At 40.3% G+C, this 17,699-nt stretch overlaps 1 protein-coding gene across 3 annotated transcripts in view; it reads right to left on the bottom strand.

The window, feature by feature from the left end:
- Window positions 1-4,463: 4,463 nt before the first annotated feature.
- LOC138757548 (Kv channel-interacting protein 4-like) overlaps window positions 4,464-17,699 on the bottom strand; it is a 291,302-nt gene continuing 278,066 nt past the window's right edge. For 2 of the 3 annotated variants that reach the window (XM_069925072.1, XM_069925073.1), the window contains exons 6-8: window positions 9,153-9,257; window positions 7,968-8,030; window positions 4,464-5,345 (exon numbers count right to left, since the gene is read on the bottom strand). In XM_069925072.1, the coding sequence (XP_069781173.1) occupies window positions 5,298-5,345; window positions 7,968-8,030; window positions 9,153-9,257 (216 nt within the window). In that variant the 3' untranslated portion in view covers window positions 4,464-5,297. The remainder of the gene's footprint in view (window positions 5,346-7,967; window positions 8,031-9,152; window positions 9,258-17,699) is intronic. The other variant, XR_011353670.1, reaches the window with a different exon arrangement.

The raw sequence follows: 17,699 nt of genomic DNA, 5'->3' as shown, positions 1-17,699 counted from the left end.
TCTCACTCACAATGGTTTCACTACAAATCAACCAAAAAAATGTTGAATTAAATTGCAGCATCATTTTGAAAAATAACTTTATAATATTAGCGTTAAAGGTGAAATATATATTAATACTCGTGTCCCATGCATATGCCTGTGCCAATATTAAAGGAGCAGAACATTTAAAGGAATTATTGGTTAGATAATCATGTATTATGTTGGCCTATATTTTCAATTTTCCCTGTGGGATAACCCGTCATACCATGAAAAATGACTGCTCTCATTGACTTTTGGGTGAGTATAGCTGGTAAGTGTGGTACTTAAATAATAAAAATTATTTTTTCATGTTAAAATGTTTTTCTAAGTCATTTATTATTTATGTTCCTTTTACATTATTTCAATACATTTGACAATTTGTTATAAAAGTCTATGACATACATAAATCAGAAGTGTTACGGCTTCATAAGCAACATTCTATTGTCACTACAACCAAATGGGGCCTGACAGAATAATTCTATCAATATTAGCGCTGAGATGCTTTGTTTGGTTTGCATGAGATAAAACATTTTTTCTGTATTTTCTGTATTTAGGCCTAAAATCATTCAAGTGTGAAATGAAAAGAGCTCCTTCGAATCTCAATCTACTTCATTCTGGCGTCAGGGTCTGACCAGATTTCAGATTCAGGGTTTACTTATGCATGAGGAGAATATCTTCTGAAACATCTTCGTGATACATTGCCTTATCTTTTGGGAAGGCTTAACCAGGAATTTAGAGAATTAGCTGGGGTCAATATATGAAAAATCATAGAGAGGGCACACCTGAATTCCAAACTGTGAACAGATTAAACATATTTCAAACAATGTTTTATCAGTGCTTTGAAGCATCATAAATAACGGGGCAGTTGGTGCTGACCTTGTTCCATCCCTAATGGCATCGTGAAGAAAGTACGTCAGTGGCTCTACTTCCTCAGGAGTTGCAAAGGTTTGGTCTGACACCAGACACCAGATTAATGATGGAAAGTGTGCTGACTGACTGCATCATGGTCTGGTATGGGGACACCAATACCCTAAGCGTAAAGCCCTGCAGAAAGATAGTGGACAGAGCCCAGGACAACACAGGCGATACTCTTCCCACTATCGAGAACATTTCCTGCTGCCATCAGGAAAGAGGTGTAGGTGCCACAAGACTCACACCACCAGGTTTAGGAACAACTGCTACCCCTCCACCATCACACTCCTCAACAACAAACTCAATCAGGGACTCATTTAAGGACTCTTACTTGTGCACTTTGATTTTTAAAAAAATTCTCTCTGTATTGCACTGTCAGTTTGTTTACATTCGTTGTCTGTTTAGAGTTCTTTATTTGTTTACATATTTACACTGTGCTATTTTTTGCACTATCAATAACTGGTAATTCTGCCTCACCCACAGGAAAAAGAATCTCAGGGTTGTATGTGATGTTATGTATGCACTCTGACAATAAATTGAAAATCTGAATGCAATCCTCAATATCAGTAGCAATGGCCTCCTGTTGTTTATCACACCTGGACTAGATACAGAGGGCATCCACTGGCTATCCAAAAACTCCAGCAGAGGGGGTTGGACCTCAGGCAATGTGGCAAGGAGGCCGTACCTACAAAAATGGTTGTCATTCATTTCAGATAGATAAATGTAAAACAAAAGTACTTAAAATTGCTACAGTGCCAGCGATCAAGACCTGGGTTCAAATCCCACACTGCCTATAAAGAGTTTACACATTCTCCCCGTGTCTGTGTCAGTTTTGTCCAGGTGATTTGGTTTCCTCTCATTATTCAAAATGTATCAGGGGTTGAAGGTCAATAGGGTGTAACTGGGCAGCATGGGTTCATGGGCCAATCTGGCCTGGTACCGTGCTGTGTGTCTAAATTTAAGTAATAAAAATGATGACTTGGATGAAGATGTAGCGGGGTGGGTTAGTAAGTTTTCAGATGGTACAGAGCTAAAGATGTTGAGGATACTGCAAAAGTTTGTCGTAGGTTACAACTGAATATGGGCAGGATGCAGACTTGGTGAGAAATGGGTGATGGAGTTCAATCTGGATAAGTGTGAAGTAATGTACTTCAGAAGGTCAATCTTGAAAGTTGATTATGAGGTTAATGACAGGTTTCCTAATAGTTTGGAAGAATACATGTGGAGTGGGTGGCTTGAGATGCTGGAGCATGCAGACTGATGGGCGGAGAATGGTAGTCTCACAATCAAGGTTTGCCCCCTGCGGGGAATGACCTGACCTGCTGAGTGTTTCCTTCAATGATCTTACAACTGGCAGTGATGCTTGGGCTACAGAAAAGTACAACCTGTACTTTAATCCGCAGCAGAATAAAGAGCAAGAGAATGGCCACCCCTTCTGGCAATAACACCTGGTTTGTCAGTTCAAGCTCATTCCATCCTCAGTGCACCCAAGACGTCCTTTAACTGAGTATTTACATAAAAGCTATTCTGCAAAGAGTTAATTTGTAATAATCTGTAAGTTACCATGGCAGTGCCGATGTGTGTGACTTTGGAGCCAAGTCCTGCTGTATATTCTGTTGGAGAGGTCTCATTCATGTAATGATACATTCCAGGCATATTCTGTCCCCTAAATATTACCTTTTATTTCGCTCGGACGCTGCAGGACCTGCTGAGTTTCCGCAGTGTTACCCTTTACTTCCCATAGATGCTGCAGGACCTGCTGAGTTTCCACATTACTTTTCAGTATTGTCTCCTAAAGAAACTTGGTTTTGATACGTTGTATGCTGTGTACAGATTAAAGGCCACAATTACAATGCAGTCACCTTGTGATGATATTAATTGAGCCATGAATTCCAGAACTTGTATCCCGCTGTCTCTCTCTTCCTCGTACAATCTAAAGCCAATGCGATATCCATGGACACTCAGTGTTTCTGAAGGGATTCTCTATTGCTTCTCTTTCTCCTATAGATACGGGTTCCAGGCAATGCTTGTGGTACCCTTTGTTTGCCTTTCAGTTGTCAAAAGTTGAAATACATCATGTATATTACATTTTTAATGTATTATTACTTGACAATAAAAATGAATCTTTGACTTTTAACAGAGAGGCCTTGGGATTCAAGTCCATATTCCTCAAGATGTCGTGCAAGGTGTGTAAGAAGGCATATGGTGTGCTGGTGAGTTCGAGCTGTGAGGTAATGTAAAAATCTAGTTAGACCATACTTAGAGTACTGTGTTCAGTCTGGTCCCCTCATTACAGGAAAGATGCAAATAATTTAGAAAGGGTGCAGAGAAGATTTACCAAGATGCTGCTTGGATTGGTGAACATGAGACATGAAGCAAGGGTGACAGAACTAGGGTTTTTTTTTTCATGGGAGCAATGAAGAATGAGAGGTGACTTAACAGAGGTCTCCGCTCCATCCTCAACATTCATTGGAGCGCTTTCATCCCTAACGTCGAAGTACTCGAGATGGCAGAGGTCGACAGCATCGAGTCCACGCTGCTGAAGATCCAGCTGCGCTGGGTGGGTCACGTCTCCAGAATGGAGGACCATCGCCTTCCCAAGATCGTGTTATATGGCGAGCTCTCCACTGGCCACCGTGACAGAGGTGCACCAAAGAAGAGGTACAAGGACTGCCTAAAGAAATCTCTTGGTGCCTGCCCCATTGACCACCGCCAGTGGGCTGATCTCGCCTCAAACCGTGCATCTTGGCGCCCCACAGTTCGGCGGGCAGCAACCTCCTTTGAAGAAGACCGCAGAGCCCACCTCACTGACAAAAGACAAAGGAGGAAAAACCCAACACCCAACCCCAACCAACCAATTTTCCCCTGCAACCGCTGCAACCGTGTCTGCCTGTCCCGCATCGGACTTGTCAGCCACAAACGAGCCTGCAGCTGACGTGGACATTTACCCCCCTCCATAAGTCTTCTTTCGCGAAGCCAAGCCAAAGAGAAGATAAAAATATGAGGGGCTTAGGTAGGGCAGACAGCTAGCACTTTCTCCCAAGGCAACAATAGCAAATCCCAGAGGACACTATTTAAGGAGAATGGAGGAAGTTTTGGAGAGTGGTAAACTTGACACAGAGTGGTAGAGGTTGGTACAATAAGGACATTGTGCTCTTAGATAGGCACATGGATATTAGAAAAAAATAGAAGGTTATGGGCTCTGGGAGGGATTAGATTGTAGTTTACATAGGTTGGCACAACATTGTGGGTTGAAGGGCCTGTACTATGCTATAATGTTCTATTCTATTAATCTGAACAATCGAAATAGGAAAAAAATGCACTTCATCAAATATTAGTATTTTTCCCCAACTTAAATTTTAAAGGTAGGGAAATTAAGTATGTTCCATAGCCATTCAGCCCATTGGAAAACCCCAAGAAGGGAACATTAGTTATAAATTATTCTTACTATTTTTGTTGTGTGGTCAGAAAAGTCTTTCCTGGGTTGAAACAAAACAACACCAGAGGTTGTCCTTGATAAATTTACTCTCTTTATTTTTGAGGGCTGTTTTGTTACAAAATGTACACATGAATACACAAAGACATTATCATAAATTGAAGATGTAATGAGGCCACGCTGTTCCTCAACTGGAACATGGTAAATAAATCAGAGCAGGTCATCTTTTACATGTCTTTAGCATTCCGTCTATGTATCTGAAATAGTTGTGTGACTTCAACCTTGCCAATAAAAGGTTCTGTGATTACTCCAGTTAAGAAACTGTAATGTACAAATGGAAAGAATGTTACATTGCATTTGTCTTTTATTCTCTACATTGCTTTATTAAATTATACAATTAAATGGGCTCTTAAATCATGTTTGGTTCCAGTGCAGCTTAGTTCAGTTTGTCAACATTCTGCAGCAAAACAGAGGTGCACACCCTGTACATTTGAACCAGTCTCACACTCACACACACACACACACACACTCACTCACTCTCACACTCGCGCACACACACACTCACACACTCACACACACACACACACACACACACACACACACTCAAAAGTAGTAACATAACCATAATCATTATCAGAAGGAACTTTCATCAGATTTTGAAAGCAAGCATCTTACATGTGCAACTACTGTAACTCAAAAGTTGTTTCTAAAGAAGACTCCATTCTTAATGTTATGACATTGGCTATGTTCATATATCTAAAAATATTTAATAGTTGAAGGCTTTACATCTGAACAAAGCTGACTTGCATAATCCATGGTTTCAGCATTTTGCTGAGTTCTATTGTAGTGGTAGTTTCTCCACTGATCACAGTCACTCCTGTACTTTAGAATCTTTGAAGCTGTCCTTTAAAGTGCTTGATTGGTGCTGTCATTAGATAATATTTTCAAAGAGTTGCATGGATTTCATGATATTCTCATCCTATTTAAAGGAAACAAAAGACTCTGAATCTTGATATACTGTACAGCAAGTATAGTTAGTAGAAATGAAATCCTGCAAAATGACATGGCTAAGTTGAAATAAAAGTAATTTAAGACAAATAATTTTAGAAACCAAACTTTGTAGCATATTAAATAATTTGCTCTCTCAATCCTGCAAATGTTATGTTTGTAGCCACTGCATTGACAGATAATCAAGAATGATTGATTATACCTTTATACATCTGTAAATTTTAGAAACTTAGAAAATAGATTTATTAATGTACAAGAATGATTTGCAGTTATAACATACATTAGAAGCTAACAATGCTTTGGCTTCCAGTGTTCATCACTATAACTGCATAAGGGACAGAAACAATGTAATTCAGTTCATTATATAATGTAATAAACCAATAATTCACAATATGGTGTTTGATTTGTTGCATGATCACCAAATTTCATATCTATAGATGGAACTGATAAATTTCAAAAATAACATTAAAAATATAAATATTTTGAAGAATAACATTTCAGCTTTCAATATTCAACAGAAATGTGACCTAAAGGTTGAATTATAGTAGCTTTACACATTGGCTACCCCCTATCTCCACCCCACCACCACATTTCACTTCTAGACATTAATAAAAGAATCCTGGAAACCTTTGAGGTGGCAATCATTTTTTTGTCAAGTCCTATCGAATCCAAAGTTTCTATTCTGGAGTTTAGAGCTTGAGAAAAAAAGTAGTGAAAGTCAAAGGAGTCCCTTGGCACCTGCTCTCTCTTTTGCCAAGATCACGGCCAATTTACTACTTCAATACCATATCCCATAATTTCCACAATATACAAAAAATGTATCACTCTCAGTTATGAATAAAATCAATATCTGATTTCCACAGCTGTCTGTAGGTCAAATTTTAAAGAATAGTGCAGGATTAGTGGCTGTTGTGGTCTTGTTGGATTGAAGGATCTGCTTCAATACAGTATGACACTTAGACCTTGACTCTTCGGTCATTTGAAGCTTCCTGCGTTTTCCCACCCTCTTAATAATTTTGTGATTTCAAGAAGTTCATCTCTCATTTTTCTAAACTCAGCTCAACTTAGAGAATCTCTCCTTGTATGACAGATTTGAACAAAACAGATCTGCAATTCCAGGAACCAGGTGGGTAAAACTCCACTGCACTCCCTCTTTGGAAAGTATACCCTTTCTTACCACGGTCCTTTATATTTGTAGCAAGACATTCTGGTAGTTATATCCTCATTTGATTAAAGCAAATTGCCTTTCAATTTGCCTGTTGTATCTGTATATTAACTTTCAGGGACTTACCTTCAAGAACACCCTTTGCACATCAACATTTTCTAATCTTTTAAATTATTTTTTAAAATTAATTTAGACATACAGCACAGTTACAGGCCATTTCAGCCCATGAGTCTGTGGCATCCAATTTACACTAAATTAGCCTACACCCTGGTACGCTTGGAACGGTGGTAAGAAACTGGTGCCCCCGGAGGAAACTCCCACAGACACGGGGGAATGTACAAACTCCCTACAGATCACTTGTCCAGATCACTTGTCCAGATCACTGTAAAGGTGTTGCGCTAACCTCTACACCAACCGAACCATCCTAATCCTCTAAAAACACTCGTTTTTTTTCAACTGAAGTAGATAACTGCGCATTTTTCAACATTCAACTAGCATGTGGTTTTACACTCATCCAGCTTACTTATATCTCCTTGAAACTACTCATCTTCCCACTTCATATTTAGTTACCAGCATACTTGGGTTTGGTCCCTTCTGCTAAATTAATGATACAGATTGAGGACATGAAAAGTCAAAGTAATATAGAGAATTAATTTTAGGAATTGAAACTGGTTGTTAAGGGAGGGGCAAGTACAAGAGACTATATCAAAGAAAATCAAGAATGCAGGAATGAGAAAGATAGACTGGAGGGAAAGGTAAAGGCTGGAGAAATTGATGGATTAAAGTAACAGGAATTTATTGGCAAGGACAACTTTGAATGTATCCATATGCTGTTTAAAATAACCTTATTTTCAGAATTATTAGTGTACTTTATATTTCATTGAATTAAATATAACTTCTAAACCCATGTACTTAATGGTATAGTTGAAAAATGCCTTGAGGCTTTTGATTTCTAGGTTGTTAACATTAATTTTATAAACTCTGACATGTAGAAATTGCAGTGATGGGAGGAAATAAATATAGCAACCAACTTTTTTCTTATGGGATCCAAATCCTGCTTGAAATTGTTCCTAATGAGTATAATAATCCTAAATTTCACTAAATAAATTTATCACCAATTTCATTTTTCTTCTTTATCAAAGTTTAAAATAAAAGGAAAGATTTTCTAAACATGAACACTTTAAATAAGCCTGTCATGGTGCAGCGCTTAGAGATTGATCTATTTTTTTTCTACATCAATTGTTTTGTAATAATCCAGATATTTTACTGATTTCAATGCGCAACTGCAAAATATATCTCTAAACACAGGGTGGCTAAAGCAACAGTAGGTAAAACGTTGACACTTTGAACAGGGAAAGAGAAAGAGAAAATAAAGAAAAAGAAAAAAATAATATTGAGAATTATAAATAACACTGAAAAATCACTCACTTTTTGGCAGGTGTCAATGAATTCATCGATGGTCACTACCCCATCTTTATTCTTATCCATCTTCTGTTAAAAACAGAACATAAAAATAAAATAATTTAATTCTATTGTGATTTAAAAGACAGACAAAAATATATTAGTGTGGCGAATGATGTTTGTGATCATACGCCATCATGTTGAAATAACGAGACCACACCTGAAGTTGTCAGCTAGCGAGCAGAGCATTTATCAGGCTTAATATATACACACTACATGTGACGTGGCATTATGACATCTGAAGTGCGAAAGACCTCATGACATAGCTATATTGAGTAGGCCAGGGCTTCTCAGTCGACCTATAGGTGCTGCTGAGTCACTATGCCTCATGGCTGTAGAGGCTAGTTGTCAGTAGATAGGAGGCTGTTGTGTCTAGCTGTCACAAGACAGGAGCTGTTAGTGCTGGTTCTGCCCACTCCCTCCAAGCGTACTGCTACACAGCTCCCCCCAGCACCAGCGGTAAGTGACCAACTGGTTTAGCGGATCTGAATTAGTGCAGTCATTCTGCCATAGAACCAAGCAGGGAGAATGAAACCAACTTGCCATTTGTGGTGCCATGCCGGAGCATCGTGTATGAAAGCTGCTGGGAGATCCTAACAGGGCTCAATCAAGTGGAAAGCCGAGAAACAATTATTGACAACACAAATAAATACAGTAGGAATCATGTGAGACACTTAACATATGCAAAAGGGAATCACAGAAAGTTGCAAAAGGTCAGATAATTACAGTTAAGGCAATGAGAAATCCGGACAGTATCAAATATTTAAGACTGAAAGTCCATACTGTAAGCAGGTTGTTGGTAATTATGAGAGCCTATATAGTGCTAATCTCAAAGTCTGGTATGAAAGAGTTAACTGTAGAACAAAAATGTACAGGGTTTGTCATTTAATTGGTTAAATGGATGTATTTGGGTAGGATGACCCAGAAGTGCCTGTTACCGTGCTGTCTCTCAAAATTTAAAAAAATATTTTTTCTCTGATGCCTCTTTTCCAGACCTTTGTTTTTGTAATTTTTGGGATTTGTCAATTGTCAATATGAAACTGCAGAATTGGTTAGCTGATATTATTTAATTGTTAACAAATGAAAAATGCTATTAAAAGTTCTCAAAATAATTCTATTATATTTCTGTTCTGTTCAGCATGCACCATATACCTGAAAAAAATTTTCAACATGTTGTCTGGGCGTTTCGTCTCTAAGAACTGGATAAGTGTATTTTCCCATCATATCATAAATAGATTTCATAATGTCCAACATTTCCTGCAAACCATAATCAGAAGTCATATATTAAATCAGACTTAAATGTGCAAAAATATCTATTCAACATTGATTATACTAAACATAAATATTATTGTAGGTTTTTCAGGCAGAAGTTTTTATAGATCTCATTTCCTGAATCCTTCTGTTGTCTTTTCTTTTGTCTTGAGCCTTCAATAATCCTGCCCTGACTCTGATCCTTTCTCCTGGGTTGGTGCTTTTTTCAAATACATGTTTATCTCCTGGTGTGGTGCCAGTCCCAAGCAACTGCGACTGGGGGACAAAAATGCTTTTAGTGCCTGGATTGGGTGAGAGGAGGATTTTTAAAATATATATCTTAATGATATACTACATGGTAGGCAAACCTTTCAGCCTTTAAAACCAGTGTCACATAATTATCCTTTGGTCCGTGGGACAAAACCCATGCAGGTCACAGGGAGAACATACAAGCTTCTTATAGACAGCACCAGATTTGAACCCCAGTCACTGGTTGTGCCAACTGTGTGGTGATACACCACTAGCCTACTGCAGGGGTGACCACTGCACCTGCAGGAAGATCACTGGAGGGCAGACAGACCTGGCCGGCTGTCAATCAGTTGACCTCAATGGATCAAACCCCACCCGGTCAGCTGCCAATCATCCGTCTAGAATATAAGCCACATCCGGCCCATCTTGAGGTCAGGCACTCGGGAGTAGGGCACAGCTAGCCACAGCAGAGACTTTAAGCTGATAAAACCTGTTGTTCAGTCTTTGATTCTTGTGTCTGCTTACTGTCACGACGGTACATCATAATTTATTCAGCTGAAATTTAACCTGCTATGGAGAAGCACCTGAGCGCTGGGAGCCTCAAAATCGGCCCTCATCACCCGAAAGCGCAAGCATGCTTTGAAATCTGGAGGCACATGGTTGAGGCAATCATCAAGGCACACTCCAACATCCTAGACTCTGACAGGAGGAAGCTCATACTGCTCCACTCGAAGTTGGGTCCCTGAGCCTTTCAGGCACTCAAGGACTGCTCAGAATACTCAGAAGTGATGGACACCTTGGAGGCTAAGTACAAACCCCCAACGAACACTGTCTATGCTAGGTACCTCCTGAGTATTCGTGCCCAACAGCTAGGAGAGACAGCTGAATCCTACCTGGGAGACTTGCGTGAGCCTAACCGTGTCTGGCAGAACCTGGGGTAAGTGAAAAGGAGTTTGAGAGGTTGATCAAGGATACCTGTGTTCGAGGCCTGTGCTTGAGAACTGTCCGACAGAAGCTGCTAGAGGACAATATCTACTCCTTGGTCCGAACTGTGGAGGCAGCAGCCCTCCACACGGAAGATTTTGACTCCCAGCTCCTTCAGGCCTCTGTGTGGACAACCCAGACCACAGCTGTGACCAAAAACCAGCTGGTCGATGAAAGCATTGCAGCCACAGGCGCCCCATGCCCGTGTAAGTACTGTGGGTCCCAGTGTGGGTTAGATCAACGATTGCACCGAAACTGCCCAGCCAGGAATCAGTACTGCTCAAAGTGTGGCAAGAAAAGCCGACTGGTCAGTGGTCCTCGATGACCAATCCCCCTCCTACCCAGTCCCTGCTATGTGCGAATGCTGGGCGGAACCATTGTCCCCGCAGCTACTTCTGTACTCCCCAGCCTTGGCAGCACCACTTCCAGCCCCATTGGGAACAACCGCCGTCTGCTCACCACAAGCACCGCACCGCCCACGGTCATGCCAGCCCTGGACTACAATGACATCACTTCCACCTTCTAGAATGATGTCACGTCTGCCTCCCGGGACCACCACTACCAATGGCCAACGCGATGATGTTACCTCATTTGATGAACAATGTGATGATGTCACTTCCTCCTGCATGAATGGCTTGACCGACAAGGCAAAGCCAGCTGTGACACCACCACGCGCCCCTACATGGCACTGCCATCTTGTGCCAGGCGGGCGACGGTGCCACCGCCACCTCGGGCCACCCGGGCCTACTTTACCCACACCAATGACTCTACTTGCACTGATGATGATGGTGACAATGTGGTCAACATGGGCACTGACCAGACCACCCATGCCTTCAGACACTACGGATTGCCACTCACTGCACTCCACGCCTACAGAGGTTGCCACCGGCCCCCACTCACCTCAACCATCGGGGAGCCGCGACTCAGACCCCAAGATGGTCCTAGCGGCCACCACACTGATGAGAGACATGACCTGAGGCACTCCATGATGGATGTCGCTGTCAATAGTCAGGTAACAAAATGCCTACTCAACAGCACCAAGAGCTTCATACACCCAAATGTGGCCCAAACTTTGAGACTTAAAATCTACCCCACCGTGCTGTGCCACGCCGGCCACTCCAGCACCCACCTCACCCCCCCCCCCCCAGCTAGCCCCCACACACCCTTGCCAACCTTTGACCAGGAGCCAACCATGCAAAGGTCACAGAGACTCTGACAGTCACCGGACCATCTGAACTTGTAAATATGTAGGGTCCTGTGGAAGACTGTCATATAACCACCCCACCGGGACAATTTTAAAGAAGGGGTTGAATGTGGTAATACACCACTAGCCTACTGCATGGGGCAACCACTGTACCTGTAGGAAGATCACTGGAGGGCAGACAACACCTGCCCGGCTGTCAGTCAGTTGACATGAATGGACCAAACCCCACCCAGTCAGCTGCCAATCATCCGCCCGGGATATAAGCCACATCCGGCCCCTCTCAAGGTCAGTCACTCAGGAGCAGGGCACAGCTAGCCACAGCAGAGATTTTAAGCTGAATAAAGCCTGCTGTTCAGTCTTTGAATCTTGTGTCTGCTTACTGTCACTACAGTGGATCACAAACTGCTACACTAAATATGCTAGATTTCAGGCCTTCACTGTCATACATTTGGGGTGGAGCACTAAAAATCCAATCACCTTGCATCTCTACCACAGTACAAGGAGGAAAATTTTCAGTTAAGATGGGAGTACAACCTTCCTATCCGATTACCATAAATGTTCCGCCACTTCTAAATCTGAGCAGAATGTAATAATGCTTACTGACCAAACTATATGTTCTGAACAACTCACTGATTCTTTTCAAAACATAAGCAGAATTTTCCTCTCAAACTATTTCGTATTGTCTGTAAGGAGTTTGTACATTCTCCCCATGACCTCTTTTCTTTCCTTCAGGTGCTCCAGATTCCTCCCACATTACAAAAATGTTCAGGTTAGTAAGTTAATTGATTTGTATATATATAATTGGACAATGTGGGCTCATAGGCCAGAAGGGCCTGTTATCATGCTGTATCTCTAATTTTAAATTTAACTTCCCTTTCTCTTTCTCTTCAAAATTTGGCTGAGTCTTCTAAGTAACTCTGAGGGGTCTAACCTGTCATGGAATGTTGTATTGTTCTGTAGATGAGAAAAAACTTTATTTTAATACATTGAATATTTTTCTAAACCTTGCTTCTAAATGCTCCTTGCACATTCTGACCAATTTCTCTATCACATCATATGATTCTGTTGAAACAAGCTACTGCTTAATACCAGGGATTCATTTTTACTTCCTTAAACATTTAAATAAATATGAAGAAAACTTTGATTTTTGTCATTGTTCCTCAATGAACATGGGACTGGTCAAGGTTTGTGGCATACTGATTCTGCATTTAAATTTTTGTGAATATTAGCCTTGTTAAATTTGGTATTCTTGGAACACAGAATATAACAACACAGTACAGACCCTTCAGCCCTCATTGTTGTGCCAATCTATATATTCTTACCAAATAAAAGAAAAAAAGTACTAAACCCTTCCTACCTTGTAACCCTCTGTTTTTCTTTCATTGATATGCCTAAGAGTCCCTTAAATGCCTATCATGTTTCAGTCTCCACCACCATGCCTACAGGCATTCCAAGCATCCACAACTCTGTGTAAAAAAAAAAAAAACCCAATGTCTCCTTTAAACTTTCCTCCCTTTATTTTGTAACGATGTCACCTGGGCGGTGTGTCCTGGGAAAAAAAAATGCACTGAATCTCCACCTTATCCATATCTCTCAAAATCTTATAGACCTCTATTAAGTCTCCTCTCATCTTTCTTTGATCCAAAAAGAAAAGTCCCAGCACAGCTTACCTTGCCTCTTAAGACTTATTTTCCAATCCAGGCAACATTGTGGTAAATCTCCTATGCACCATCTCCATAACTCCACATCTTTCCTATAATGAGGTGACCAGAACTGAACTCAAGTCTGATCTCACCAGAAATTTTGTAGAGTTTCAACATGAGCTCTCTACTCTTGAATTCAAACCCCCCATTAATGAATGCCAACATCTCATAGGCCTTCTGAATTATCCTATCAACCTGTGTGGCAACTTTGAGAGAAGTATGGATTTGGACTCCGAGGTCCCTCTGTTCTTCCACACTGTTAACTATCTGACCATTAACCCTGTACTCAGCTTTATGGTTTGACCTTCCAAAATACATCACCTTACACTCATGCAGATTGATCTCCATCTGCCACTCTTCTGCCCAACTCTGCATCCTATTTATATCCTTTTTTAACCTATGACAAATTTCAGCACCATCCACAACTCCTCCACTTTCATATCATCCACAAAATTACTGACCCATCCTACTGCTGCTTCATCTAGGTCATTAATTTAAAAAATGACAATGAGCAGAGGACCAAGATCAGATCCCTGCAGAACTCCACTAGTTGCTAACCACCAGGCAGAATACTCTCTGTCCATTTCTACCCTCTGCTTTTTACATTCAAACCAAATTTTAATCCAAACAACCAAGGTTCCATGGATCCCATGCTTCATGACTTACTAAGGATTCTCTCATGGGGGACTTTGTCAAATGCCTTACTAAAATCTGTATAGGCTACATCTACTGCCCAACCTTCATCAATTTCTTTTGCTCCTTCATCAAAAAACTCAATTAATCTTGAGAGGCACAACCTTTTTTCCCACAAAGCCAAACTGACTATCCTTGAGTAGACTATAATTCATATGCTCATAGATCCTACCAAATTTCCCTTAAATGTTAAAATTGAGCCTGCATTCACCACTTCAGATGGCAGCTCATTCCATACTCCCACCACTCTCTGTGTGAGTAATTCCCCCTTAAATTCTCCGTAAATTTTCCCATTTCACTCTTAACCTATGTCCTCTGATTTGTATCTCACCTCCCCTCAATGTAAAAAGAAAGTCTACATTTACTCTGTTTATCTCCCTCATAATTATACATGCCTCTGTCAAATCTCCCCTCATTTTTCTATGCTCCAGGGAGTAAAGTCCTAACATGTTTAACCTTTCCCTGTAACTCAGTTTCTGAAATCCAGGTAGCATCCTAATAAATCTTATTTGCACTTTGTCTATCTTATTGATATCTTTCCTGTGGTTCTGTATCCAAAACTGTACACAATATTCCAAATTTAGCCTCACCAATGTCTTGTACAAGTTAACATAACATCCCAACTCCTGAAGACCAATATGCCAAAAGCTCTCTTTACAATCCTATCCATCTGTGTCACCACTTTCAGGGAATTATGTATCTGTCCCTCAGTTCTACCACACTCCTCAGTGCCCTATGATTTACTGTGTATGTCCTTTCTTGGTTTGTCCTTCCAACTGCCATTTTTTTCAGCCCATTTTTCCAGCTGGTAAAGATCCCTCTGCAAGCTTTGAAAACCTTCTTCAATATCCATAACACCTCCAAATTTTGTGTCATCTGCAAACTTGCTGATCCAATAAACCATATTATCATCCAGATCATTGATTTAGATGACAAACAACATGGTTCACCACCAATCCCTGAGGCACACCACTAGTCACAGGTCTCCAGTCTGAGAAGCAATCATCCACCACTTCTCTCTGACTTCTCCCATCCAGCCATTATCAAATCCAGTTTGCTACCTCACCATGAATACTGAATTACTGAACCTTCCTGGCTAACATCCCATTTGCGACCTTGTCAAAGGCCTTATTAAAGTCCATGTAGACAACATCCACATCCTTTTCATTACCAATGTTCCTGGTAACCTCCTCAAAAAAACGCTATGAGATTGGTTAAACATGGCCTACCATGCATAAAGCCATGTTATCTATCACTAATCAGTCCCTGGCTATCCAAATAAGTGTATGTCAGATCTCTTAGAACATCTTCCAATAATTTATCTACTAATGACATCAGGCTCACCAGTTTATAATTTCCAGGATTCATTTTAGAGCCATTTTTAAACAACAGAATAATGTGAGCTACTTTCCAATCCTCCGACACTACACCCATGCCTAAGGACATTTTAAATACTTCTGCCAGAGCCCCTGGAATTTCTACACTAGCTTCTCTCAAGGTGCAAGGGAATAGCTTGTCAGGCCTTGGGGATTTATCCACCCTCATTTGCGTTAAGACAGCAAGCACCTCCTCCTGTTTAATCTATGTAGGTTCCATGACCTCACTAGATTTCCTTACTTCCCTTGACACCCATTTAAGATCTTCCCCATCTTTTTTGGTTCCATACTCTGTTCTTCATGGGGACCAATTTTGTCCCTTACTATCCTTTTTTCTCTTGAAGAAACACATGATTTTCTTTCACATTGACTACCAAAGCTAACCTCATGTCATCTTTTAGCCTTCCTGATATGTTTCTTGAGGATTTTCTTGCATTTTGTATACTCAAGTACCTTATTTGCTCTGCTTTGCCTATTTCTACTACCCACCTCTCTCTTCTGAACTAGATCCACAGTATCCTTCAAAAACTAAGGTTCCCTAAGCCTGCTAACTTTTCTTTTAATCCTGACAGAAGCATACAAATGCTGTAGTCTCAAAATTTCACCTTTGATGGTCTCCCACTTACCTCACCCATCCTTGCCCAAAAACAACTTAACCTAATCCAGACATTCTTGATCCTTTCTCATTTCCTCAAAATTGGCCTTCATCTAATTTAGAATCTCAACCCAAGGCCCAGACCTATCCTTCTCCATAATTGTCTTGAAACTAATGGCATTATGATCACTGGACCCCTATGATGTTCCCCTACATTAATCAAAAAAGAACACTTTGCTCCAGTTTACCTACAATTTTCTGAATGATTCTTTTCACCTGGATTTACTCAAAAATCTTCAATACTTTTCCTGAAATTATTCTGTTCACTTTTCCACTGGTGGTGCATATATTTTGCATGCCCTATCTTTCATTATTCCCATCAATAACACAGTGCATGCTAAATCCAGGTATGAGGATAGATTACACTGGACAACAATTTATTTTTTCCAAAAGGTTTGCTTCCTGAAAATAATGGGGATTATGATAGGCAACTTTGAGGTGAACACAAAGATAATTTCAGATTTGCTGTTTCACTTAGGAAGTTGGAGAAACATTAAATTAAGTTTCATTGTATTCAGCATGTTTAATCACCTAATGTCTACTGAGCTAATCTCTCAGATTGATTGCAATGTTACCCAACAAATATGAGGAGCCCAGTGTTTTCTTCGTCATCAATTTTACAACTGAAGTAGAGCTCATAAGCTTTCTTAATAAGTGCAGTCATGCTGTGTTTTTGAGCCTTAAGTGTACACTTGCCACAAATGCAACAGAATGTATTGTAGCTGTTGCAACATTGATGAGGCATTTCTGCTGTATTGAATCTTCCTGAAGATAATAAATGCTATCATTAAGCACATTCACTATGCCTGAAGAACATGTATATCAATATGCATTCAATCTACCTCAGTCTAAGGAACAGGGTTTGGATATGTGAGCTGCTTTTATAGTCTTTCAGCATTTGTCCTGACGAAGCATACCCAGGCCTAAGATAACATTTGCATAGCACCTGCACTGCTTGCCCAGGCATGCTTGAACTAACTAAAACAGCTCGCTTTGTGGACAATATACTAGTAAACTTAAAATATGACAGGAAATCACCAAGTAGATTATATATTAAAAAAGGTACATGATAACAAAATTATAAGGGGATTTTTGTGATCAGCAAGTACATAGAATACACCCAAAAATGTTCAGGAAGCAAAATTTTAATTGTCCAGTGTTATCTGACCAGCGTTCCTGGGACAGCATAAACAAATCACAAAAAGCAAGAGGAAGCCAGAAAATGATTAACGATTGTATTTTGGAAGAACCCTCGAAAATAAACGTGAGTTTCTTTCTTCTTTGGCAAACTGGATTGGGAAATCCACTGTTGTATGGAACCATTTGATCCTGATGATATCTGACATGACCATTTCAAAGAGAGTTTGGGGATGAGGTAGTTGTTGGACAGGCATCATCCTATATGAAGCACCTTTATCCACTATCAACTTTAATGCCACATCAGTATGACTTATTTTAAAATTGTATATTTAATTTTCAGACTCCAGAAATCCTAATCTAAACACAAGATTTAAGTGAATATATTCTTGGCAAACTGGTTTGCACTAATTAATATTTACCTCTGATGTTTTCACTGGTTTTAGC

Source organism: Narcine bancroftii, chromosome 3 (genome assembly GCF_036971445.1).
Source record: "Narcine bancroftii isolate sNarBan1 chromosome 3, sNarBan1.hap1, whole genome shotgun sequence".
In the NCBI taxonomy this organism is placed as follows: domain Eukaryota; kingdom Metazoa; phylum Chordata; class Chondrichthyes; order Torpediniformes; family Narcinidae; genus Narcine; species Narcine bancroftii.
Note: the sequence above shows the minus strand (reverse complement) of the source record. Positions and strands in the feature narration are given on the sequence as shown.